Raw genomic sequence first — 27,829 nt, 5'->3', positions numbered from 1 at the left:
GGCAGGAAACACTCTAGCTGAAAGAAGGGGGTGGTACATGTATTAAAAATGTCAAGGCTTTAAAATAATAAGACATACAGAATTCAAGCATTTGTTGATATGGAGCAAAAAAGGGGATGGCCACCTTGTTTGGACACACCCCCTTATCTTTAAAGGTGGGCCCAAAGGAAGTCTTCCTCCATAGCTGCTACCCCCATCCTCCAAGAGCTTCCTCAAGGAAACCGGTGGATATCAGGTATCTTCTTTTTTTTCATTTATTAAGATGAATTGTGCAATTGATTTGTTTTCCTGTACTGCCTTAATCTAGCCAGCATGCATCTCAGCATGTGGAACAAAAACTTGTGTTCCAGGATGGATCACTGCACCGGCAAGCAACCTTTTGAGTCCGACTCACAAGTACCAGACAAGTTTGAACCTTCAGGAAAAGTCAGTGAGAAGAACAGGAAGTTACTGGAAAACTTTTATTACGGTAGCAGTGATTTGGTGTTGGGTGAGCACCCGTGCTCTCCTGCAGCCAAACCTGAACGGAGCGGCCGCCAAGCAAAGCGTGCACGAGTGGAGAACATCATCCGAGGCATGACGCCTGGTGATGGCCTCGCGGATGCGCAGATGAAGGAAGAACATGAAGCATTTGGAATGCAAGTTAGCCAGTCACGCATGGGTCAAGGGGGCGGTGACATCCAAAGTAGCAGATACCAGGGATGGAAAACGGCTAAGATGGGGAACTTCAGTTCCAAGCTAATGGCAGATGTTCTGAAGTACGAACTATCCCGAGCGGTCAGTAGGAGTGTTGACTCAGTTTTCAAAAGCATGCCCCTGCCTCTAAAAGACAGCGATTGTGCAGATTCCCAAAGAAATCCTTCCACGGAGTCCTCAGGTGGTGATGATGAAGAGTTGCCGGTACAGGATGTTCAAACCGAGGCGCTCTCTTTGGTGGTACAAGGGTCACAAACAGCCACAGTTCACCAGCCAAGGAACGATCCCACCGCTGTAGTCCTTAATGCCGTCCATCGCAGCGCTCTCGGGTGTCGCTCCGGGTGGGAATCTCGACAGGTGACATTTGACTCGCCGTGGAACTCCATCAAAGTCGGATCAAAGGTCAACTCCAGGTCTTTGAGGAGCCCACCCGGTCACATGATCAAATTGGATGCGATGCTTTTGGACAACCTTTGCCTCCCGCATGTCAAGATTGAGCCCAGCAGCCCTCTAAAGAAAAATGCTTACGTATTGAGCGTATCCTTTCTTACAGACCTGGATCGAGACGCACATCCAGTTTTTCTCCCCCACTTTCTAGCACTGCAAGACAATAATAACACTTACGGACTTCACAAGGCATATAGTGGATTGTCCTTACCTGTAGCACATTTAGGAGGGACTGACGACGACCCATCTGAAGAAAGCAAAGCTGATGTTCTTCTACACGCGCTATCCAAGCTCAATGGTGCTGAAGATGTGTTTCCGTGACGTGCAGGTGAGCAACACAAGCGGACGCCAAAATGCTTTCACAACTTGTTTTATTGACACATTTGCAGGACAACAGATAGAAACATGTCTGCCTGACCATGACTTACCTCTGTTGCTTCTCCCGTCCAGATGACACGCTGCATCACATCCCAGCTCATCAAGTGGTTCAGTAACTTCAGGGAGTTCTACTACATCCAGATGGAGAAGTTTGCCCGCCACATTGTCTTGGAGGGGGCGTCTGACGCGAGGGCGCTGTCTGTGGGCAGAGAGTCGGAACTTTTCAGGGCCCTCAATATGCACTACAACAAAGGAAATGACTTCCAGGTGAGGTTTGTCTTCCAAATGTAATGAAATCCCCAAATAATGCAGCATTACAATGGTGGCCTGAATCATGTAGTCCTGTCACAGAAGCGACATATACTGATTAAAAATGCGTCTTTATTTAGTCATGTAAATCTATGCAGCTAATGAATGCATGCATGTTTCAACAAAACAGCTCCTATCATGATTTATTCTATTTGCTGAAACTTAGTCATCTTTATGAGCCAAAGTAAGTTACTGCAATATCAAAAAATAGGTGAAGCTCACATGTATGGCAAAAACACCCAAATACAAATTTCCAAGTGCAAATTTTTGTCACATCACATTTTGACCTGGTACTATGTCGTGCAAAAACATAGCAAAGCTCAACATTTTTGCAAAAAATTCTGACACATCAAACCTAAAAAGCTGTATTTTAGTAGTATTTTTAGGTTAGAGAGATACCAAATCTGTAGTAATTATTAATAGTTCAAAAGTGTGAGGCAGGCCTCCACCGAGAGGCACAGGAAAGAATTTAGGGGTGAAGCAGCTTGAGAAAAATAAAGAAAAATATTTTAAAAACCTGTTATCAGTTGTTTAAAGCAGGGGTGTTTAAAGTGCTGCCGGTGGCAAATTTGTGGCCACAGCACATTTTTAAATAAAAAAAATAATAAACATAGCAAAAATGGAAAAATCAGGAGTCATTTTCCAAGAATAAAGTTAACATTAACAAAAATAACATTCATTTTACAAAAATAACATCGTAATCAGATCAGGGAAAAATGTCATTTTAGTTGCATAAAGTTGTATTAATCTTCAAAGTCATAATACTATGAGAAACAAAACTACATATTTTTGGGAAAATGAGGCTGTGGGGAAAAGCGATAATGTTACAAGAATAAAGTCAAAATATTATGGGCATATGAACTCATAATTATGAGAAGAAGATTTACAACTAGAAAGTTGAAATAGTTGGAGAATAACATAAAAATATTGAGAAAAGTCGTATTCTAACGAAAAAAAGGTCACAATTTTATGACTATAAATTTGTAATATGAGGAAATATGTCACTTTCATAGCATAAAGTTTCTTTAAGATTCTTTTGCTCATAATATGAGAAACAAAACAACAATGTTGTAATTTTTGGAAAATTAGCTTGCGGAAAAAGTTATGATGCCTGAATAAAGTAACAATATTATGGCATAAAGTCATAATTAAAAGAGCAAAATATACAAGAATAAAGTTGAAATAGGTTGGAAAAAAAAGCAAATGGAAAAAACAGCTGTAATTTTACAAGAATAAAGTGAAAATATTAAGAGAAAAGTTGTATTCTAATGAGAAAAAAGGTCAATTTACTGAGAATAAACTCACGAGGTGAAATATTGAAGACAAAATACTTTCTTTCAAGATTTTGTAATATGAAAAAAATAAAAATGATATAAAAATATTTTTTTTTTAGAAAATTAAAAAAAAGGAAAATTAGGTTGGGGAAAATGTATATTATGGCAATAAGGTAATAAAATTACAAAAGGAACATTTACAGATTATTTAAGAAGAACATTGAAAAACCAACTACCACGGAGATCACATCTGGCCCTCGCATCCCTTCATTTTTCAGTATGTGGCCATCGCTGGAAAAAGAGTTGACACCCTTGGTTTAAAGGCAAAATGAATTTGCTTCTAAGGCGAGCGTGTAAACAGACTGAGTTGAGTAGAAAACGCCAAAATATGCTCCAGAAATCTGGTTATAGGCAAGGGCCCAGATGTACTACATTCCTGGGGGATAGGCATGCTGTGCTATGCTTGGAAAACACCAGCATTAGTTGATTCAAGCACATCTTTAGTGAAATGTGTTTATTTCAGTCACATATTCAACTCCATATGAATGCTTCAAGTTTAGAGACTTGACATGCAAGAAAGAGGACACCAAACAAGTCGGATGAAGGCCTCAGAGGCTGTGAAATATGACGTCATAAAGACAGAATATGGAGTTGAAGATGTCGTCACCATGTGGCACTATTGCTAAAAACCTGGGTGCACAGTGTACATGCAAAAAAAAAAAGTTGTCCGCTCATTTCAAGAGTATACTGTACATCCATTCATCAGTAGTTCATTTCATATCATCATATTGACACTAATATAAGACAACTCTTTTTCAACACCTGGTTTTTGACAAATATTTGATACAGTTATGTTAACTGGGAGATTGCAATAAAAAATGGCTGCTGGAAAGTTGTATGACACATTGCTTGCAATCAGATACTTTCCCCCGCCGAATTTTCTCGGTCCCTGGTGTGTGAGCGACTGGTGAAAAGCTCTGAGTTGCTTGGGGAAAAATTGTTTGGCACCAGCTGTTGTGCATGTTTTAACCCTTCGTCTCTCTAAAAATATGTCTTGTACCCCCCCCAGCAGATCTCTGCTGAATCTCGCAGTCACTGGTGTGGGAGTGACCGGAAGAAAAGCTCTTGTTGTTGCCAGCTGTTTTGCATATTTTAACTTTTTTTTTTTCCTCTCTGAAAATATTCTTGACTGTGTCTTATATTCAGGTCAATATGACACTTACCTTGATTTACCACAGCCACTTCAAAGTACAATGAGCACTCTGTGTGTTTGTGTATATGCATAGCGTATAAATGTGTATACACACATGTACATACAAATATAAACACTTGCTTTTGCTCAGTTATTTTTCATGAGCTGAAATCAAAGATGTTAAAACTATTTCTATGTACCCAAAAGGCCGATTTCTGTTGCTCACAAATCTGTTCCACCTCACAGGTGAGGCATATCGAGATTTTAGTGAGACAGCATGATTGTTGAAAAATGTGTGCCTTACCAAATACTGTGTTCCACCTAACAGGTCTGGCATATTAAGCTGTTGATTAGACGGCATGACTGTTGAAAAAAAAAGTGTGCCTTAGGTTGGCCACAATAAAAGGCCACTACAAAATGTGAGCGTGAGGGGGAGAGGTCCGGAAGCCAGTCAGTACTGTATCTAAGGTGGACACCATTTGCCTCAAATACCACATATGCCGATCCAGAGCATTGCAAACATGACCAATGATAATTATGCTGGCCCATGAAAGAACTGGCATGTTCAGCTTTGAGGAACTGTGTGCAGATCCTTGCACCATCAGGGCCGTGCATTATCATGCTACAACATGAGGTGAGGTGTTGTGGAACAATGGATCTCAACATGGTATCTGTGAATTCAAAATGCACCTGTGTTATCGTCTGTAAGATATACAGGTGCACTCACCGGACATGTCACCAACTGAGCAGGTTCGGGATGTTCTGGACTGAGAGTTGAGGCAAATGGTAGTTGCAACATCAGATAGTGCTTTTCGGACCCCCCACCAATACAACTAAAAGTATACAATTTGGAGAGGCCATTCATTGTTGCCATCCTGGGTCACACCTATGCAGAGTGGTGTCTTTATATATTTGTTGTGGGTATAATTATGGATATTGCTTTATCTAAGATTTTAGAGTGTATTTGGTGCAAAAAGGTCTAATCATGTGTGCACAAACAGGTCCCGGACCGGTTCCTCGAAGTGGCAGAGATTACACTGAGACAATTCTACATTGCCATTTTTACGGGCAAGGATCGAGAGCCATCCTGGAAAAAAACAATCTACAAGGTGATCTGTAAACTGGACACGGACGTTCCTGCTGAGTTCAAGAGTTACGGATGAAATGCGATCATGCATACTACTACTTTACATTGTTTGCCACAGCGGTCACTCACAATGTGGACTTAAGTTCAATGACAAATATAATATACGTGAATGAAGGGATACTAGTTGAGAACATGACTGCTTCAATTATTATCCCATCCTGCAGTAGACTTGAGGAGAAAAATGTCATTTCCATGCATATATATGTACAGTATATAATATGACAATATTGGAAAAATTGAGTGATTTAAAAACATGTTTTATGTTATACACAAAATTGATTCTGGGTCCTGACATGCAGTGTCTGTTACTCCACATAACATTAGAAAATGAGTGTTGACAGAAAGCAGTTTTATTAGTTCTGCAATAACAGTTTCTGAGACACAGACTTAACAAAACAAAACACCATGAGTCAATTATTGTTGAATATTTATTGGCAATTGACATTTCCCCCCCAGTTTTGTTTGGTTTATCTGTTCTGGGTACACGCTTGACCAGCAACAATGGTTACACTTGTCTGTGCTCATGCTTACTTAGTAGAAATTAATCTGACGATCAATGCAAACAGAAGAACATCCTTAGCAGAAGGGTGCATTGTCTTTATAGGCAAAGTAGGGTTCTCAAAATGTGCACGCCAAGTGGTGACCCTGTTGTGTTTCTTTAAAACCTGTCTGCGTGTGAATGCAATTGATAGGTTATCTTGGAAATGTTGCAAAATAAGAAAATTATGTCAGAAGAGTTCTCGTTCAGAAAAAAACTGTCTTGTGATAAATTAATTTACATGGTAAATTAAACTGGATCATTTTGCCGGCCTCCATTAATTGCCATGTGCATGCATGCCTGTTTTCCATGTTTTGTGCCTCTTAACAGGCAGGAAGAGGATTCACTCTGTGCATTGGGTCAGCGCCTACAAACTTCATAGAACAGCAGCAAGCAGAGTCAGTCACACCTTGTCAGTCTTACAGTCTCCGTCTCCGAGGGAGTCTGGAGGTGGGGCCGCTAACATACACACAGCATAAGACTGGAGCTTCGTGAGGAGCAACAGGAGGGAACAGATGCTTGCAAAGCCAAATGCAACAGCCCCCCGTTGGGGTATATCAATAGCAATCAAGTTGAGACCATCGAAACAAACGACCCAGTTTTCCAATCTGGGAAAAAACTACACTCCTTCATCCCGACAGTCAAGACTCACTGAGATGTTTGAACGGCAAAGTACATACAAACAGAACAGCTTCAAAATTGTGTGCATTCACACAAAGTGTATTTTGCCACATTACAAAAGAAATGCTGCTCTTTACAGTTTCAAAGCCAGCATTTCTACAAGTAGAAATGCTGCAAACATTTGACAGGCAGTACAGATGGCCTGCGAGAAAATACATGTCACAAACACCAAGTCCACAACTTTACAGAGTGAAAGATGACTAATGAAAAAGGAAATATTGCAATATGATACGTTTATTGTATATTATAACAGTGGTTTATTTGGTCTCAAAACATGTTGACAATAATGTTTAGCATCAATTTGTAAAAAAGCTTTCAAAACGCGCCTGCATTGTTTTGTGACTCGGTTAATACAAAAATTTGTTCAGTCATTTCATTGTACTTTTCTTAAAATTAATGATACAACCTCGTCTCGTGGACCCTATCTTGTGCATGGTCTCGTCTCGTGACACCCCTAGTTAAATACAACCCCACCCATTACAAGTTGAAATAATTCTGTACTGTTCTCCATCTACTCACCATGACCTCCCACAGCAAGAGTTTGTTCTGCAGTTTTCAGTCTTGGGAGTCTTTCGCGTCGACAGATGAAACGTGTGTTCAGTTTGAGATTCCAATAAAATATTGACAATGATGATGAAAATTCCAGGAAGTTCTTCAGGTTTTCAAGACGAAAATGTTTCCTTGATTGGTGAAAATGATTCCAAAGTAAAACTTAAAATCTTCAAGCTTAATGAGGACGGATGTGCATTAGGACAGTGTTTCTTAAACTTACAGTATACAGTGGACTCGAACAGTTCAGCAAGTCGAAAAACGACCAAGACACCAGTATCCTGCTACTCACTTGTGTTGCCAGCTATTTGGACAGTGCATGTACTTTGTAAAGGGCAGGTATACTGCATTTTTTAATGTGACTATACCCTTTTTTACATTATCTCGACATCACTTCAAGGTTTTACGTGATGTCACAAAATGTCATGTCTTTGTAGACTGTCACCCAGGTTATGGTAATCCACAAAGGTTGAATCGAGGTAATTGGATTTATTTAATTTATTAAACCCGTTTTTCACTTTTAATACAAAGGGCTTCTTTCGTTCAAAATTTTAAATGTGGAGTTTGCCTATTGAAGTCTGTGGTGGGTGTGTCCCCTGGTCATAAGAGTGGTGGTGGTGGTTGCTGGGCAGGGCTGGTGAATGACTGCCCTGCTTAACAATAGGTCGTTCGCCTGTCTCTAGCTTGTTAGTGGCCACTCTTTCTGTGGCATGAGACACTCTTTGGGGGACACCGTTATAAGCAGACCATTCATTGGTGGTGGCGCAAACCTCATCCTCCTCTGTTTAGAGCGGGCCTTTCAGAAGATTCTACCAACACATGGCACAACATTGGAGAGCAGTTTCTTCGGAACCCGAGTCAGTACTTCATGTGCATCTCAAAAAGAAATGACTCCTTTGCTCACAACAATGTCCAAATTCTGCATAAGGAGGACTGCGGGTTTGAAAGGTGTATGGAAAAAAAGCCACAAGCTCTAAACAGAGAAGGAGGTTTGCCACCCATCTTTTCCCCAAAGATTGTCTCATTCTTCTCACACTTAGATTTGAGAACTAAAGAAGCCTTTTGGAATAAAAGGTAAAACATCTTCACACAGGATTGCAGACTGTGATGTCACAAGTTCAACAGGTCACTTGCAAACCACTTGGGGGGCCTCCAGTGGACCACACTTTGGCTACGTCCACACTGCAGGTCAATTCCGATTTTATTTGTTCATATGAGACCTGTATCTGATTTTTTTTCATGCCAGTGTGGACAGAACAATTCCTATTTTTTCCAAATGTGACTCAAGCCTCATTCGTATGTAGATATAAATCCGATACGTACGTAGTTGAGCTACTGCAGCCTGAACAGTGAAGTCGCATAAATACGACCTATACATCATCAAAAGCCGTGTATTTCCGTGCTGGATGAAAGCACTCACGATGTAGGGAGAAGTTATGCGTGTCATCCGAAAATTATTTCCAAAAAGTGTTAGCGAAGCGGCTCACGTCAATATCCCAACACCCCTGGCTCTGACATCCACCCACACGCTACTCGGAACAGATGTTGGAACAAGTTATCTACAGACCGCGTTAGCGAAAAGTTTCTTCTTAATCATTTAGTTAAGAAAATGTTGACTCCCATTGTACAAATCCGTGAAACTGCCACAAACGTGCCGAGAAGAGCACAAACTGAGGCAGTATTTACTTCTGTAAACACACAGCAGAAACATGTGATGTCCTGCTTTGCATCACTTCCCGGATGCTTTGCACGTACACATTAACACATCACTTTTTTTTTGTAATGTGACCACATAAAATCAGATTTTAACAACAACAACAAAAAAAACTAATTGGGCATCATAGCCTGCAGTGTGAATGTAGCCTATGAGAAACACTTGACCTACAACACACTATATTCAAGTGAGCAGCATCACATGCTTTGGGCTTCACAAGTTTGAGATGCAGATGGTCCTTCGACAATTTTGCATTTCCGTAGTCAAGATTGGGCCAAGGGATTGAATTCCCAAAACCAAACACACATAAATTCAGCAAAATGGAATGAAAAATGTCCATGGGATTTGACACAGTCAAGACTATTACCGGCACACATACACAGCATTTGTAACCCGGGTAAAAAAAACAACAAAAAAAAAAAACGTATTTCCTCCCTCTCATCCATTTTCACCCATCCAGTTGTATTTTTGGTCTGCTCAATGACGACGACATCACGTTAATCATGTCACCAAATCACATGACTGGGCCGGCCAATCATAGTCTTATATATTCCGGTAGTGTCGGTCTAGTGGGCATCAACTCAAGAGACATGCAAGGGAAAAGTTTGCTGCAGTAGCCATTGACAGAAGGCAGGTTTTATTAGCAATTGGCCAGGGTTTTTTTTTTTTTTTTTTTTTTTTTTTTAAATAAATATGGCGAGCTAAGCTAAGTGTGAAAGGAAAGAAGGCAAAAAGCCAGAAACCAACAGTGATCTCAACACAACCCAACCTTCCCCTTCACCTCACCTGCTCGGTAGGAGGCTCGCTGATTGCAGCCGTTTTTCCTTCTGGCCTTGCAACAGCAGGCTAACATTTACATACACCTATTACATTATTGCTCAAGAACAAATACACACACACTATTAATGTGTACATATGATTTTTTTCCCAATTTTTTGGAATGGCCATTCATCTTTTTTCTTGTATACGTGTTAAATATTGTATGAAATCACTGTTAATACTGTCTATGTCACCAAGCAAAAAAACCCCGTGTCTCTGTCCCTTACTCACTGCCAGAGCCGTACCACAAATCTAATTATCACTAGTCCAACTCATTTCACACAGTGCTTACAGTATCATACAGTATATGTGTATATATAATATACATGCTACATATTTTTGCCACTCCTGGCTCGCTAGCCAAAAGCATAATTTGTTTTGTTTTTTTACCTGGATTACAAACAGCATTTGGGGGATTTTTTTTGCTGCTACTTTTTCTGTTTACTGCTGGTTCTTAAAAACTCTAGTTCATCCAAAGCTAAGACTTTCATGATTTTTTTTTCCACCCCTTGACCATCAGTGTGATTTGGCATGCCGTCATCAGATCTATCACATAACAGGACAATACCATTTCAAGTCATCAAGAAAATGGTAACCAGATGTGTAGTGGGGAAACGCCACAATAAACCTCTAAGTCACATGTGTCAAACTCAAGGCCCTGGGGCCAGATTTGGCCCGCCACATTACCTTATTCCTTCTAAATATATTTCCTCTTCCATTTTGGCAGAGGAATTGTACAAAAATAAAAACGCAAGGACAATAGTGTTAACATCATGAGGTTATATTCCTACTTATATTCATAGACTGCGGTTCTCTGAGGGCATGAAAACGAGTTTGAAACCCATGCTCTAAGTGAAAATTCGCATTCAATGCAATATTTGTGATACAGTGAAGAACTACGTCACAGTCAACACATTATGGTACAAGTCAAGCCAAAGAACTCCCCACATTTATTGGAAGTGTGTGAAATTTTATTGTTTTCTTACAGTCTATATGCTTCAAGAAACAACAGTACAGGTGAATGTATAAAACATTAAAAAATGAATACATGACCAGAAGGAGACTTAAAATTATTTGCTATCCTCATTAAGGAAAATAAAGACTTGACTGACCGAGTCTTGTTTTTCACATTCTGGACACCTGCAGAAGGAAAAAGAAACAATGTTAATACCAATACACCAATACATTTATACGATACAATAAACCAATTCTTATTGACTTGAATATGAAAAATGTAACATTACTTAACACCCACTGTGGAACACTATGGTGACGTTACTTCAAAAAGTCAATACAATTTCAAGCTTGCAAATGAACAAGATGGTAGCTCTTTAAAACAATCCTAATGCTGTCGTTGCGTTAAAATTGAGACATACATACCTTGAAACAAAACACAAAAACAAGGGGTTAAGATGATCTTCTTCTTAGAAATATTTTGTACGGTTGAGTGCTTTTTGTGCGAGCAGGCCGCTGTCATCTGTAATTTTCTCCCAGTCCGTTTGGCCCACCACAAAGCCGATGGCACGCTTTCGATCAGCGTCCTTTTGCTCTTCCAGGTCAGCCCATCGCACCTAAACAACAAATAAAGAGTGACCAGGATTTGGCCTCATGAGCAGGAAATGGATTGATTCTGCTTCATATCATCACACTCAAATATTACGACATCCTGTACTGAAAAAAAAAACAAACAAACACGTGTACCAGGCATCTGTTAGGGGTATGGTATCATGGTTTGGTGGGTGTATTGGTGAAAATGCATTCTGTAACAATGTTAAATACTGTAATATTTAACAACTTTAAATTAAAATATATAAGGGTCACTACATATTCTAATAAATATAAACTGTACATTTCTCACTAGAAGACGCTACATTTTTTCCCCCACACGCTTTGAACCCTGCGGCTTCTGCAATGATGTGGCTAGTTTATGGCTAAAAGAACTACAGTTCCCATGATGCTTAGAGTCAAACAAATGAATTTCTGAAGCAACGCTATTATGTTCTGTCTTATGGGCGCCACACACGGGAGGTGACGCCGCCTCTAGTCCACTCATTTTCTATGGAACCTCCTGTGTGTGGAGCCCATTACACACCAATCATGTTTTGATCTGACAAATCTGAAGTAAGTTTGACCAAGTGTTGAATTACTCCTGCTTCTGCTTGGATCACGGCAGCTGTTAAAACCAATGGACAAAAGCGCCTGACGTCTCATCAACGAAGCCAACGAGTGACGCTGGGAACACCAAGTGTAGTTAGGTTTAGAAGGTTTATACCATGTCTGTCTAAATAGTCCATGTTACAATGTGGACACCTGCGGCTTACAGACAAGTGTGGCCTATATATGTATAAAATGTTTTTTTACTCTTTAAATTTGGTGGCTGCCTGCATTTAATAATATGGAATTAGCGGTACACATTTACATTTTTTTTCTCCAGAATGAGCCAGTCTGCTTTGATGTTCTCGATCGTAACACATGCTGGCATGACACGTTACAGTAAAAGGTACTGTGCGTTTACTTATTTTTAAGTGGACGACACGTTTGGCGATTTTTCACTGGATGGGTTTAAGAAGTGCTAAAGTTGTACAATATCGATTTGTGTGTAATCAAATCAGTGACTGTCAATTTACCCTTTTCTTTCCTGGCTGAGACATGCGGGTGGCATAGTCATCTGGCAGCTGAAGATAGTCCTCCATGCCTGCCATGTGCTCGCCTTCACGTTTCCTCTTCCCGCCGCTCCCCAGACCATCCAGCTTGTCTGTATAAATGTGATCAGTGCTAATCAGGCCACTTCTTCTTGAGACATGGCTTTTACTAATGGAGGGCTGTCTGTGCCGAGTTGTTCCAATGAAACTTTCCCATTCATTTCACTGGGAAGTGGGCTGGTAATGCCCCAAAATATCGGGTATATTTTCTCAGCATACGGTGCGGAAACAAAGTATTTAAAGGAAAACTGCACATTTTTTTGAATTTTGCTTATGAGAGAACACATGACCTTCTCTTTTCTGTGCGTTCTAAAGACATAAAACCAGCTAAAAAGAGGCAGCTAAGAACGCACATAATGGGATGCAACTATTTCACCTATAAAGCCTTCTGAAAAAACCTCCAATAAGCACCAACAATGCTCCATGTACATAATGTGACCTGCATATTCACTAAGTTACTGTTATGATTGTTATTAAAATTGTTACACCGAAGAACTACTTTATTGGCATAGTGAGACCTCGCCACACCACACCGGCGAGCTACTAGCCGGCTACCGACTAGCTTCACCACACACTCGCTCATAGCGTCGCCACGCTCACAATGCCTCAGGCTGCTAGCAAAAGGTAACGCTACATATTGAGAGCTGCCGCCACTGCTGCTGTGTTTTTGTCTTTTGAGTTTGGAAAAGTTAGCGTTCCTTCCTATGTTGCTATGTGAAATCAATGCCCACAAGAATAAAGTTCCCGTTGGAACGGAACGATTAAAATGATTTTAAAAGTATAGCAAAATACTGAAAGTATTACATGTTATCATGAATGTATGTGTTACTACATGGTCACAGCATGGATATAAAACCGTAAAACCTTGTTGGAGGTGTTTTAATGTAGACTGAATAGGCGTGTCCCATTAAGTGCATTAATTAGCTGCCCTTTTTTAAAAATCGGTTTTTATCTTTACAACGCACAGAAAAGAGAAAGACGTGTGTTCATGTCTCAAACAAGGATTGTTGGTCAACCTTCCGAAAAAAAAAAGTGCAGTTTTCCTTAAATCACCTAACTGATTTTTTAAAGTACTCCCCCCTTACAAACCTATCAACTGTCTAGATTTTTAACAGTAACTTTATTGTATGTTGAATGTAAAAAGAAAAAAAACATGAAATGCTAGGTTATAAATGTATTAGTAATTGAGGGACATAAGTACTTGTTCCCAATGCAAAATATGGTTTAGGACTAGGAAGCCCGCTTGTTGGGAAGCACTGAGGGGTTTGGGCTGCCAAGAGAAACTTTGGTCAGAGGGACTCATATTCAAACCTTTCTCAGTCTCGAACCTTTATTTTGGTCTAATCTGACCACATCACAGTCTCCCAAGCCTTGTCTGAGTCATTCGGGTGTTCTTTGGCAAACTTTAGACGGGCCTGTACATTTGTCTTCTTGAGTCCCTAACAGCCAAGAGTGTTACTGTTTCCTGACTGACTATGGTCCCGACTCCTTTGTGATCATTAACCAGCTCCTCCTGTGTATGTCTGGGCTGGTCCCTGTGGTGAAAGGAGCTATTTTTTCCATTTGTCATTTAGTCGCTTTCTCACCAAGCTTCTTGTGGATGGTCTTAAAAGTGCATTCCAGTCCTGTGCAGGTCTCCAGTCTTATTCTTGAGGGCCTCTGACAGCTCTTTGGTCTTGCCCATGGTTATGCAGAGGTTTGATTGAAAGAGACCGTTTCTGTGACAGGCGTGTTTTATCCACACAAGTTGAGCTGAGTACTCCCCGAAAGGGACAGGACTAGTTTGTGTGCTTCATTGGCACATAACTGCTCTGTAGGGGTCAGAATGCTTGCTGCTGCTCGGTAGGGGATCAAATACTTATTTCCCTCAATCAAATACCAATTAATCATCAAGTGGTTTTTTTTTCCAGCTGGGGTTCAACTTCATCAACTGATAAACACAACATAGCACACCTTATACATATACTCAGATATTCATCACCACCAATGAATCCACTAATGTCAGGAGTGATTACTACGAGTGTACACAATGAAATGATAAAGAACAAAAGAACCAACCTACCGAGTTTTGCTTCCGATGTGTCCATCTCCCATTTGCTTTTTGGAATGTAGCCCTATATTATGTAAAGAGACACTGCAGAAGTTAATGTAGGGGAAATGGAGGGATATGAGGAAAACAGGAGAGTAAAAGGGACTGGCTGCAAAAAAAAAGGAGACTGGTTCATGGTTGGAATTACAATGGAGGGATAAATGAGCTAACAAAGCAGTTAACGTGCAAATGTTTACTCTTCTGCCTTAAGTTGAGTGGAACAAATGTGTTTCCAATAAAAAAATAAAATAAAGGCATTTCAACCCTTTTTTTCCTTCATCAGAAATGCCGTACAAATGTCTAAATTACATGTGTGTAATATTTATTTCCAGTATTTTGCTTATCATTTGGGTTTGGTTTCCAAAGTACCGGTATGTATAATTGATATCATTAATGTCTGGGGAAATGTTGTTTTAATGTTATACACAGTAGTATTTCATATATAACTGAAACATACAACATAGACATAGTCAAACAATGGAGGCACGATTGACCATGTGCATTTAAAAAGTAAAACAGTCACTATTGACAAATATCACTGTTGGAAATGCAACTTTTGCTGGTTTTGGTTCAAGATTTAAAGACAATATACTGACTAAATGCCAAGAGGGTTCATGCAAATACACAGGTGGAACAAGTGTACAGTAATTCATATTCAAGCACATTTGTCTTTTACAAAAGTCAACAGAAACTGTGAAAATACATTTATGGTTCTGTCTACACCCTAGGGCGTGCAGACGTTTTCAGTGGCATTATTGCACGCCATTGCTATGCAAAATGCCCAAAATAAAATTACCGTAATGCATGAATATTTTATGTGAAATTTGGTAACTCGAACACATTTCCATGAGAAATATAGTCATTGCGAAAAAATGTTCGATTATTTGGGGTAAAACACATTTTGTGGATAATTATATGCAACTACTGCACAAACCAGAACAAAAAAATAAATTTTTGCTTGGTGCTGGAGCAAAGATACTGTAAAATTTCACACATGAAGCATCTTATGATGCAATGCACCACCTGCTTTGTAGTGCTTTGCATGTAAGAGCATACTAAATAAATCCCTTAATATGTCATCTTTGAAATTCTACCAAAACATAAGAAAAATAAGTATTAAAAAGGAACATTTTCTTTTCATTTTTCCAGTGATAAATGAAGGTTAAGATGTTGTACATAGTATGCTTGGGACACTGCCCGTATGAGTGAGTGCTTAGGGCACTTTTGATAGTGTAATGTGTTCAAAATTCAAGACATGTAAAATGCATTTAAAAAGGAGTCCTGTGTATTAATGGCTGCAAATTAAACATGTCGTCATTTAAAAGCAGCGTTAAAAGATTTGCACAAAACTACGTCAAAGCAAAGTCTTGTGCATCATCTATCATTAGTAAACCTAAACACTGAGAATGAATGACATGGTTGACTACTAACAAATCACATGCAGATTAGCTAGGAGCTTTTTTTTTTTTTTTTTTTTTTTTTAAATATAGTACACCTTCATACCTTCATTAGATGTTCTATCAGAACGTTAATTGTGAAAAAAGTGCTGTCCACAAAGCAGGTACGTGTTATCTAGAGAATTAGGCAAACGTTACATATCTTCTACATAGTTACAGATCTATTTCCCCCCAAAAATGATGAATCCAGTAATCTGTGCATTTGTTCACTGCTGCTACTGAACTGAAAAATAGCGAGAAGGGGCAGTAATATTTTGTTTACAATTACAATGATCTAAGAGACATCGCTTTTATGGTGAAAGTGCTTTGATCAAAAATGACAAAGCACCCTTGTATGGTTCATACAGAAATGTGTAAACAAAAGCCACAGGCATATTTCATGGTCAAGCCACTTTTACATCACCTGTGCAAGAATTCACTGTGAAATGGTTGATAATACATTGGATGTTTGGATGTCACTGCAACAAAAACACAATGACTAATACTAAAAGCATATTTTGGAAGATTTTTGTTAGTGTAGCTCTATCGATTGTGTCTCACAGCTACACTTCATATTTGCAAAAATAACTTGGCCAATTCAAAATCTAAACTAAAAAAGAATGTTATTAACTACGTCCAAAGAGTGGCTAATGATTCTATTAACTACAAGAATGTAAAAGCGCATCATTTCCTACCAGGTCACCCTCTTCTTCCTCTTCTCTCTTGGCTTCTTTGGGCTCATCCTCAGGATTAAAGTCTTCCATTTCCACCTAGTAACAGAAGCGTTTTAAGCTTAGGTCGCGCAACCGCAGAAGGACCCATCTTACCAATTATCTTCAAAAGTAATTTCCACATTTCCATCATAGGCACACTCATGCATCAAAAAGGGAGACTTCACCTCCTCTATAGCAGCGTCCTGTAGCAGGGATCGGACATCCAAGCGGACCATGTGACGAGGCGTGGACTCCCAGTTGTTGGACATCTACATATAAAACACGCCATCAAGAAATACCCCCAAAATTTTCATCCTTAAAAAAGCAAGCTAACTTTACAGACCTTCGTTATGTCCTTATGCGAGCGTCCGTGGGCATTTCTCTTTGAGCATGTGTGGGTGTCAGCAGTTATTTCAGCAATATAGACCTTGACATGACAAAATAAATATCAATTCACACAAAAGAAAGGGAAATTTTTTTTTGCATCTTGAATAAATGACTCACTTCAAAACCTTTTGTTTTGGCAGCACTCCAGAACTGATCAAAATGTTTAACTCGGTCATTAATGGTGTCTAATATGATGAAAGGGAAAAAGCCATCATCCAGAGTTTTCTTGAAGGTCTTAAGCATGCTGCTCCGGTACGTATCCTCCATTTCTGGCTCATACTCGTACTCGAGTACCTGGAAGACAACATATTTACTTTGCATTAGCTCTTAGCTGCTGGACAGTGTGTAAAATTCACGATATAACACCTCTTCTGTTGCTTGTTAACTTGAACCTAACTTTGGTTTCTGTGTATGTGTGTGAGTGACGGGGGAAAAAAAAACCCTGTCTTGCTTGGGGAGAAGTCATTTGATGTCCCTTGCTGGTTTGCATGTATAATTCTCCAGACTTGAATATAAGATGACCAATCTTTTTCAGATTCAGAGTCTTATACAGTACAGTCACCTTTACATTTGACAGAATCACAGAAAATAGACATACAGTGGTGCCTTGGTTAATGTCATTAAACCGTTCCAGAAGGTCTGGCTCTAACCAAAACAATGTAAATCCAATTAACCTGTTCCAGACAGCCAAAAATCTTAAAACAAAACACATTTTATAAACAATAATTGTAGTTTTACATGCAGAAAATTATGCACCAATAATTACAAATGAATGGATAGTTTAACATTTACCGCCACTTGTACCTCGTTTTGTTGGGAAAAAAAGCCACAAAACCATCAATTAACAAAATAAACATTCTGCTGCAACCACAATTTGCAAAAATGTAAAAAAAAAAAAAAAAATCTAATCATCAACGTTTTTGAACCACCCGGCCCACAATGCATTGCACGATCACGTGCAAGTACCGTGAGATTTTGTCGCCTGGCGACGTACACAAACGTTTTTCTAGACCAGGAGTCACCAACGTTTTTCCTTGTGAGAGCTACTTTTACAAAATGAAAATGGCCAAGAGCTACTCATTTTTTTAACATTTATTTTCAGAGCTTATTTTAAACCCAAACAAGTGAATATGCTTGTTTTACCAGAACATTAACAAAATGCTGGTGTGCACAACTCACATTTTGTATTTCAGAATCTTCTTTCATTATTAACTGAAAACCTGAATGAAAAGCAGGCTTGCGGGCACCTCATGTGGTCATGGGGGGCTACCTGGTGCCCGTGGGCACCACGTTGGTGACCCCTGTTCTAGACACTAAACAAGCGGGTGAACGCAAGCCACGGCAAAATTTTAGCAAAGATTTTGGATGTTAACTAAAAAACGCACTAACCGGGGCGGACGTTAACGGAGGTACCACTGCATTGGACATAAATAAGACAACAGACACACATGTTAACAGTGCCTTGTTTTTTTCATATTTCCTGCAGTGGCTATGTACTGTAATGGCGGTTTTACATGGCTTTACACTCGTATTACCCTATATAGTAGATGTAATAATGGAGTAAATGAGCCATTTAAGATGTAAATAAAACTCTTGCTCACGTGTGTCACAGTGAATGTGCTCCCCAGGGGACCTTAGATGCGGGCGGACAGATGTGTGGACGTCGGAGGTTTAGGGTTGAGTTTTAGCTTGCCCCAACAGCAGCTGATATGATTATTATGTTATTATTACTGTGCTGTTGCAAGATCATTTAAATCTGCAATAAATGCCTGCTCTGGCAATCAAAATTCAAGAGTTTTATTGTCATATGCATAGTAAAACAGGCAGTTATACTATGCAATGAAATTCTTAATTCTGTTCATTCTCCCAAGAAAAGAAAGAAAACACAAGAAAAAGAATAAGAACATAAACATATGTACTACAATGACAAAGTGACACTCACCTTTCTTTTGACCCTCCTCCCTGTGTCTGGGTCTTTCTCGACTTTCTCAACCTCGCTCATGAAATAGTCGTCTAAAACCAGAACTCTGGGTGGGGCGCCGCCGCAGTCTACCTCCTTGTCCTTAACAATGGGAACAAGGTTGACTTGGACTCATTACATTTGTGTGTATTATTGACGTATTTGTGTCCGAATGTGATGTCACTCACCCGTATTAGCTTTGCGACATGGCTTTTTCCACTGCCAGGAAGCCCTCTCATGATGACGACAATCTGTCAGCACAGACGTCAAATAAGCACTAAAATACAGTGATTCAGCAAGACCCCAAGCTAAAGTAAATACCCTCTCAGGTCTGGACTGCCTTCCTGGTGGTTTGAGGATATCATCCACGTTCTTGATTTCAGGCTTCTTCTCGACTTGTGGCGGTGGCTGTGGTGGTGGTGCAAGTGGTGCGGCAGGGGGCCCTCGGTCTTCTGGGTAACTTCTTCTGTCTACTGGAGGACAGTTTTAGGTATGCAGCAAAAATAATAATAATAATAATAATAAAATAAAAAATAAAAAAAAACAACAGCAAAGATTTGTTGGCAAACATACCAAAAGGTGAAGAGCCGTGGCCATAGCGTTCAGACCCACCACAGTCGAGGGCCGTGCGCTCATAGAGAGGTCTATCATAACCGGGCCGTCCATAAAGGTCCTCTCGATCACGGCTGCCACTTCGATCCCTCTCTCTAAGGTCACGGTCTCTTTCCCTGTATCCTGAATGATGAGGGGGTGCCAATGGAGCTCTACATGGAAGGAGACAAATAGCATTCATCGCGTTATCGCTTTAATACGGACACAAACTGTTGGTAAGGTATACATAAAGTACCTTTCCTCAACCATCGATAGTGTGCTTAATTTAAAACAAACAAAAACAAAATTACATACATGCAGAACTTGTCTAAAAGCTTGGAAAATAGGATTTGAGAAGGTGCTACCTTTCATCTCTGTTTCTTGGCAGATAACGTTCCCTCCCAAATCTCTCTCTTTCGTATTCAGGTGGAGGTTTTTCTCTGTAGAGCTCTCTTTCTCGGGAGTACTCACGGCGATCCATATAAGGGTCTGAGCGTCTGTCATAGTATGGATCCCTGCTGTAAGGATCTCGAAGAGGTTCTAGGAGCAGAACACAATACATCACTGATCTTGAGCCATAAAATGCAAACCAACAAGTTTTAAAATATTGTTTAGTGAAAAACTGGCTTTCTAATGATGTTCTAAAATAGTGTAAGTGTGTGACCATACACAGAGCCTGTTTATACAATACACTAGGTCCCCAACTTATGAACACCCGACTAGCGAACACTTGCGGATACGAACACAAGCCGACTGGTCTATATTTTATTTTATTTTGCCTTGTAGTCAGTCGCTCAATCAGTATTTATACTGCTACTGTACATGCTTGACCAGTAGAGGGCACTGTGACACTTCTAATGGGACCAAGAGGCAGCCTTGAGCTAATGAGACTAACAGAGGAAGCCTTAGATGCTGGGGAGATAAAGCTAAATGGAAAGCTAAATTGTACAACCCGGACAGAGCGTGTGATTAAAGCTTATGAAGAGTTAATAGGCCTGCTTAATTCTACACCACTCACAGAACACTACCTCTTTTAGAAGAGTCTAACCACGACGACTTGTCCTTTTTTTCCAATATCTCCTCCAACTTCTCCACAACAACGTATGCTCGGCCACTCCTCTTCAAAGGTAAATAACATTTATCATTACGTATTATTATATCACTTTTAGTATTGTTTTTTTCATCAATTATCCTCGTTTAATATTACTACTGCATCCAAACTCATTTACATACATACACATATACTGTATATGTATACACGTACATGTAGTACCTATATCATTGCTAATATTACCTTTTCCCCTACTAAAGAACGATTCAACATAAGAACAGTCGTCTGGAACCAATTGTGTTCGTTAGTTGGGGACTTAGTGTACTCGCTTTTGAAATTCTGGCTTTTCATCACATCAAGAAGGAAAAACTTTCTCTCACATAAGAGAGAGAGTCGTTCCTAATGAGATGAACAAAGCTCATTAGCATTAAAACTACAGACACACAAAACGGCTCGTTTCCAGTGGGGCTTACAGAAAACACTTAAAAACTGTAATTCCAACATTGAGGCTAGATAAATGATCGCTGTTGCGTGGTTGAATATGGCCTATGATTAGTAAAAAAAATGCTTATTTAAGCAAATTGTAAGTATCCACCTAAATTATGTATTTTGAAGCATAAAAATGGCTAAATGAATTAAAATACAAATATGAAGCAGTCAGAAGACATGGTATGTTGTGTAATAACTGACTTGTGTGCGCCTGGGGAGAGACGTGTGTGACGTCGGCAAGCTAGAGTTGACAGTTCTGTTTAGGTGATGGTTAGCAGCAACATCTTTGGTTAGCAGTGTTGAGCGAGCAGATACTGTCGAGATTTGTGGCTGACAGCAGCTCCTGTGTGAATGTTCACAGCATATGTGCTCTCCATGGAAGTACATCGTGAGTCGCTCCTTAACCACAAACTGTATTCTATACTGGTCACTAGGTGTCAGTAACGTTACATTGATAAGACAATAGCCACCCTAGTAAGTACACTGTCAACTAACGTGTGAGTCTATGTTATATCTTATTTATGTCTAAGACATATTCTCCATTATGTCTACTATATTACGTATTTCAGGTCTTGAGGGGTCTAGTGTTAAAAAGCGTATTTAGAAGGTCATAAACAGGTTTTGTATGCTCTAACTACGAAAATATTCAATTTCTAAAGAACTCCATCGCGGAAATTCACCTATCGTGGTCGGGTCTGAAACCAATTACCCACAACAAACATGGCATTACTGTAATATGGAATATTTAAACTCACCTTTTTCATAGCCCCTGTCTGGGTCAGGCCTCAACACAACTCTCTCGCCGTAAGCAATCCGCTCAACAGTGAGACCAGTATCTAAAACAAATGGTTACTGTCACCAACCACATAACCTTCACAGATTATATATTCCGGTTTGCTTTCACATACCATGTCCATGCCCGTAATCCACAGTCTTTGGAATTACTGCAGGCGCAAGTGCAGCAGGATTAGTATCCCAAGATGGAGCTGTCTGAGCAGCTGTAGTCATGCCCTGTCACATTTGGTCAGTGTTACAAACGACCATAAATAACAATCACAATATCTAAATTATTACCTTGAGAGCATTTCTGACTTCTGGTGGGATCTCCAAACCAAGGAGCCCAGCGGGGAGGTCAGGTAATATGTCAGCTGGTGCAGGCTGAGATTCAGTTTCAACAGGCTTGCCCTCCTGTATTTCCCTAGAAGGCGAAAAGCAGGACTCAATAACCTATTCAGGGTCTCGTTCAAAAGAGACATATACAACAATCTTTCGAGGCAAACTGAGAATGGAGCACGATGGAAATTACCTGATGCGTTTAAGTTCCTGGGCCGCTTTCAAGATGATTTCATGTTGACGTTGGGAAAGAGCAAGTACGTTCCCTCCGCCTGCTCCTTGTGCCGCTAAGTCAATTGAGCTCTCTGGCAAGTTTTCAGCAGGTTCAGAGAGTGGTGGCCTGTCCAAACGGGGTTCATCCCTGTGATCCCCATAAGATGGATACAATCTTTCTGACGGTGGGTGTCTTGAAGGTCGATCCCATTCTGGAGGACGCTGCGATGGGTCTTCCGGTCGGGATGGTGGCTCATCCGGATACTCTCGGATTCTGATTTCTCCTCTTCTTCGGTCGTACTCGTCATCATATGGGTATGGGTGAACTCTTTCTCTGTCATCAAGCCAGCGGTCTTCCCTGAAGTGCTCTAAGGGCGGCAAGCGGGGTGAAAAGTCCCGTTCCGGTGGAGGGCGCTCTGTATCCCATTCAGAGTCATAGAATCTGGCCTCGTGTCGGGGGTCATCAGGATGCAGTGACCGCCAGCGATCTTCTCCATGAACATAGTTTTCAACGTTAACCTCACTGTATACCTCTTCGTGTTCATGGGATGAACCTGGCCGCATCATACCTCTTGCCATTCCACGTCCCATCGGTCTTCTTCCCATTCCGCCCCTTTCCATGATCTCATGGGGCATTGGAGGACGTCTCCCATGGGGTGGCAGCCAATCCTGTTCATTCTCCATTTCTTCATGATAAAATGGCTCCCCGTCAGGACCCATTGCTTCATGGGGTGGGGGAGGCCGTCTGCCTCGTCCTCTAGCTGGGTGCATTGGCAAGTTATGCGGGTCATGCCCACCATACATGTAATGCTCTGATGGAACCATTTCCATATCACCAGTCTCATGGCCGAATGACTCCTCATCTATTGGTCCGTGTGCTAGATGAGGCGGTGGTCCTCGCCCCTGATGCATGAAACCAGGACAGCCGCGTGGTGGACGACGATGGCCAGATGGAAATGGTGGTCTCATTCCTCTCATTGGAGGCCTACCCTCTCCCCAGTAAGCATCTTCTTCATTGTAGTACTCTTCTGTCTCCGTTTCTTCCCATTGATCATCCATTGGTTCCCCTCCTCCCATGGGCGGACCTCCTCTCCCCATAGGTGGCCCTCCTCGTCCCATGGGTGGCCCTCCTCGTCCCATGGGTGGGCCGCCCCTAACCATAGGCGGCCCTCCTCTACCCATTGGTGGCCCTCCTCTGCCCATTGGTGGCCCTCCTCTGCCCATTGGTGGCCCTCCTCTGCCCATTGGTGGCCCTCCTCTGCCCATTGGTGGCCCTCCTCTGCCCATTGGCGGACCCCCTCTGCCAATAAATGGTCCTCCTCTCCCCAAAGGTGGAACTCCTCGACCCATGGGGCCACCTCCTCTAGCTATAGGGGGACGTCCTCTCATCATCGGGAACCCCCCTCTCCCCAAAGGAGGTCCTTGCAATGGTCCCTCATAATATTTCTCTTCTGTTTGGAAGTGATGATCCTCAGGGATCCACATTTCTTCATCGGGTGCCTCGAACGTCTCACCACCAAACTCCTCAACTGAAGGATCCTGCCATTGGAAGTCTTCCTCTTGCTCCTGCATAAATTCTTCTTCCTCGGGTGGCATAAAATCATGCAACATTTCGTCAATCTGTCCCTCAGGTGGTACAAAGTTTTGTCCCCTGAAGTCTCCATGCCCCCTCTGCTCTTTACCCCGTCCTCTACCTTGCACAGGGCTGGGGTGCTGACCTCGTCCTGTACCCTGCACAGGGACCGGGGGCTGACCTCGCCCTGTACCCTGCACAGGGACCGGGGGCTGACCTCGGCCTGTACCCTGCACAGGGACCGGGGGCTGACCTCGCCCTGTACCCTGCACAGGGACCGGGGGCTGACCTCGCCCTGTACCTTGCATAGGGACCGGAGGCTGACCTCGTCCCCTCCCTTGCACGAGTAATAGGGGTTGACAGTGTCCTGTACCCGGGGGAGGCCGTACAGGATCAGTTTTGGACAGCTGTTTCTCCGTTTTTTTCTCTGGTACTACTGGAGGGTTGTTATTTGTGAGCAGTCCTTCTGGTTTGGGAACATTTGGTGCATTAGTTTGTTTTGATTCCAGGGTAGTAGACGCAAGTTGGGCTGGCTTACTGTCTAAAGGCTTGGGCTTGGGGCTACTGTCAGGAATATTAGAACTATCATTGGTTTCCTCTTGCATTTTGGTTTGCGGTATAGGGTCACTTGGGATAAAAAAATTTTCACCTTCAACCATGTCATCCATCATGTCTTTATCGGTGGTACTAAATTCAGATTTGCTGTTTTGTTGATCCGACTGTGGCAGCTTGACAGATTTTAATGAAGAATCCACACTGGGAGGTGGTTTAAGAGTTTGTTCCACTTGAGGTGGGGTTTCTTGCTGTTTTTTTGAGGGCACTGGTGGGCCTGTCTGTTTTGGGGGCTGATCAAATCTGGATGACCTTCCAAATCGAGGTGGATTAGCTCTTGGTTGCTGGTCAAATCTTGGGGGACCATCAAAATGTTGAATGGGTTGGTCAAATCTGGGAGGGGCTTCAAAGCGCGACCCTGGTTGGTTAAAGCGGGGGGGACCATCGAAGCGTTGATGTGGTTGATCAAAGCGAGGAGGACCATCAAAGCGCTGTGGGTGCTGATCAAATTGAGGTGGAGCGTCACAGCGTTGTTGAGGTTGAGGCAAAGGATGGGGGCGGTCAAAACGTTGTGTTTGTTGATCAAACCTTGGAGGTCCATCAAATGGCATATGTGGCTGGTGGAATCCTGGGTTGTTTCCACTGAGAAATGAAGACGGAAAAAGTAAATATGATTAGCAAAAGAGTAAATATTCCATGCAACAATATACTGTGTGTGTACATGTTATAATCATGTTTTCTATAACAGCGGTTAACCTTTGCCCAGGACAGTTTTTTTGCACAAAAAAAAAATAAATAAAAAAATGGTACTGACCGTGGACCCCCAATGTTGTTAAAGTTTGGTGACGGAACACTGGGATGACCTGAGAGTCCAACCCCAGCAGGGGGACCTCCTGTGTGGAGGGGGGCGGCAGCTGGAGTGGGCGGCTGACCTTGGAGTGCAGGACCGGCAGTAACTGCATTGAACTGCATACCCGGATTTACTTGTTGTGGCTGCATTTGCATGTCCTGTCCCGTGTACGCTCCATATTGTCCAATAACTACATTATTATACTGGTTTGCAGCGTATGGCACCATTGTAGTCAGAGTAGTGATCCGCTCAAGAAGGTGGGCATTAGTGGCATTCATCTGATCCTGCCATTGTTTCCACTGGTGCTCATAGTCATGCAGTTGGTCTTTGTGAGGATACGTTTGGAACTGCTCGAACCACATCCTGAAGGAAACCTCCCAGTCTTGGTATAGAGGAGTGAACTGCTGCTTTTGCGTTTCATAATGCCTCAGCTGCATTTCAGGTGACATTGTCTGCAAAAAAACATGAACAACTCAAATCTTTGGTCTGACAGTAGGAGATTAAAATAACTATTTACAGCAGGAGGGTGAGCATGTGTGTTTTTATCTACCTGTAAGTTTGGAGGTTGCTGAATGAGCGGCTGATACTTCTCCAGTATCTGTTGGAGCTTCTCATGCTGTTGCATAAGAGCCTGGTAATGTAAGCCTACTCTTTGCTGCTGAACCTGCTGCCACTGAGCCGCTGCAGCCTGTAACTGTTGGAGACGGGCAGTCTCCTCAACATCTTGCTTTGAGTCCGGCTTAAAACACAGAAATAAAGCAAAATTAGAGCCTAGTGTTGGCATCATACACAACTGGCCAATATATAAGAAGTACTATAGAGGGGCATTGTTGACTTCACATCGCTTGAAACCCTTTCCTACCTACAGTACCAATCATTTTAAAAAAGCTCACCTCCGGTGGTGGGGGCGGTGCTGGGGGCTCCTCCTTCGGAAGGGGTGGAAGCGGCGCACCTGTGGGTGTTTCGGATGGAGGCGGTGGCTGCACGGCTTGCCCATTGGGTGGCGCCGGCTGCGGCATAGCAAAGTTACCATCTTTTTGGTTCCGTTTCTCTTGCCTCAACTTGTGCAGGTTCTGCAGATGTTGCTGGTACCAAAGTTGCTGTTGATTCTAGAGTGAAAGAATCATAAGGATTTTAATTAATTATTAATTGAGGCGCATGCTGAGCTAAACCGACATAAGCGATGGGCGCATAGGATCAGAATAGAAAATAGGCAGCTAAATTTAATAAAAATCATCAATATTTAGATACAGTATGTGCACCTGTGCAGTGACTACTTGATAGTTGTATTTACCATTAGTTAGTAGTACATTTCAGAATGTGGGGAAAACTTTTACACTTGGTTTATCACACATCAAAATATGGTAATCCAAGGGGTTTCAAAATGTGACATATTGAGCCCCACACCTCCAGAAAAAAAAACTTGGGCATACAGTTGCAGTTTTAGACATTTTCACGTTACTGAAATGTGATTTATGTAAACGTAACAACAGTAATCTGTAATAACCAGAGGAGGGGAATTTACCTGTAAAGGCAAAGTTTTGTCGTCTTTATTGAATGCATCCTGTGTTTTCCCATCGGTAGCAGCGTTGGGTTCCGTAACTTTCGATGACTGGGGCTCTGGTGGAGGGGGAGCTGGCTGAGCTTCAGCGGCGTGCGTCTGTGTCGGCGGCGGCTGCTTCGACGGGTCCGGTTGTGTCGATAACGTGTCCCCTCCTTTTATGAGAGAGTGCGTCCCCATACCGCTGTCCAAATTGACCGGTTCTGTTGACTGCCACGACGACCCCGAATACCCACCCTGGTGTCCTCCGCCGTACGGTGGAGCCGTGCTGCCGTGATGCAGCACCGTCTGGAGCTGTTTCTGGTGGAGCATCTGGAGCTGCTGCATCTGCTGGAGATGCTGCTCTTGCAGGCTCGAAAAGAGAGTGCCGCTCGGCGAGGCCTGTAAGCCGCCGAATCGCGCTTGGGGACCGGCGAGTCCTCCACCCGACATGTTGCGTGGGCCAGACCCTCCGTAGTTTTGCGACGGAGGTGCACCAAAATTTCCCCAGGAAGGGTACATTTTTCCGATGCGAGGCTGAGGGCGCAGCCTTTGTGCTCACATTCAGCCGGGGCCTCGATGCTAACAATGTTAATGCTCACGCGGACCTAGCTAGCTAGCGAGCTAGCTCGCTGTGGTGCAATCGTTAGCTACATAACCAACTGACCAATTTACCCACATTAAACACGTTCAAACACCACACCCTTTTACATTAAAATATATTTAAAGACTGTACTTTCAACCGTCGGTAAGAGTGGCTATGAAGTATGAAGTGGCGGCGTCCACAAGATGACGACGTGACGTCACAGATCTTGGGTGACCACTT

General features: G+C 41.9%; 2 protein-coding genes across 4 annotated transcripts; one reads left to right on the top strand and one right to left on the bottom strand.

Moving 5' to 3' along the window:
* Window positions 1-196: 196 nt before the first annotated feature.
* Window positions 197-6,388, top strand: LOC129171898 (prospero homeobox protein 1-like). Its single transcript, XM_054760989.1, has 5 exons — window positions 197-235; window positions 308-1,233; window positions 1,370-1,471; window positions 1,594-1,788; window positions 5,298-6,388. Exons 2-5 carry the CDS (start codon window positions 313-315, stop codon window positions 5,457-5,459), a joined length of 1,380 nt encoding a protein of 459 aa, XP_054616964.1. The 5' UTR covers window positions 197-235; window positions 308-312; the 3' UTR covers window positions 5,460-6,388.
* On the bottom strand, window positions 1,732-27,813 carry ylpm1 (YLP motif containing 1). Of its 3 annotated transcripts, none has more exons than XM_054760985.1 (22): window positions 26,989-27,813; window positions 26,357-26,572; window positions 26,014-26,202; window positions 25,428-25,915; window positions 22,469-25,255; window positions 22,237-22,360; window positions 22,071-22,173; window positions 21,918-21,998; window positions 19,988-20,162; window positions 19,879-19,902; window positions 19,605-19,795; window positions 19,353-19,504; window positions 19,220-19,282; window positions 19,014-19,133; window positions 17,189-17,365; window positions 17,028-17,111; window positions 16,870-16,953; window positions 16,667-16,741; window positions 14,509-14,560; window positions 12,372-12,499; window positions 11,125-11,315; window positions 1,732-10,884 (listed from the first exon to the last, which is right to left on the bottom strand). In XM_054760985.1, exons 1-21 carry the CDS (start codon window positions 27,523-27,525, stop codon window positions 11,169-11,171), a joined length of 5,997 nt encoding a protein of 1,998 aa, XP_054616960.1. In that variant the 5' UTR covers window positions 27,526-27,813; the 3' UTR covers window positions 1,732-10,884; window positions 11,125-11,168. The 3 variants fall into 3 exon arrangements, with proteins under 3 accessions (XP_054616960.1, XP_054616961.1, XP_054616963.1); XM_054760986.1 differs by having other exon boundaries at window positions 19,353-19,501; XM_054760988.1 differs by lacking the exon at window positions 19,879-19,902 and having other exon boundaries at window positions 1,733-10,884.
* Between the last annotated feature and the right edge of the window lie 16 nt (window positions 27,814-27,829).

Source organism: Dunckerocampus dactyliophorus, chromosome 19 (genome assembly GCF_027744805.1).
Source record: "Dunckerocampus dactyliophorus isolate RoL2022-P2 chromosome 19, RoL_Ddac_1.1, whole genome shotgun sequence".
NCBI lineage: Eukaryota > Metazoa > Chordata > Actinopteri > Syngnathiformes > Syngnathidae > Dunckerocampus > Dunckerocampus dactyliophorus.
This window is presented reverse-complemented; position numbering and strand designations above follow the sequence as displayed.

Bases quoted from the DNA above. Each gene is read 5' to 3' on its own strand.
- LOC129171898 (XM_054760989.1), top strand. From the start codon at position 313: ATGCATCTCAGCATGTGGAACAAAAACTTGTGTTCCAGGATGGATCAC. The intron at 1,472-1,593 runs GTGAGCAACACA...TCTCCCGTCCAG, and splicing joins TGTGTTTCCGTGACGTGCAG to ATGACACGCTGCATCACATC. The intron at 1,789-5,297 runs GTGAGGTTTGTC...GTGCACAAACAG, and splicing joins ACAAAGGAAATGACTTCCAG to GTCCCGGACCGGTTCCTCGA.
- ylpm1 (XM_054760985.1), bottom strand. From the start codon at position 27,525: ATGTACCCTTCCTGGGGAAATTTTGGTGCACCTCCGTCGCAAAACTAC. The intron at 17,112-17,188 runs GTGAGTCATTTA...TGTCATGTCAAG, and splicing joins CCAAAACAAAAGGTTTTGAA to GTCTATATTGCTGAAATAAC. The intron at 12,500-14,508 runs GTAGGTTGGTTC...ACATTTATACAG, and splicing joins CACATCGGAAGCAAAACTCG to ACAAGCTGGATGGTCTGGGG.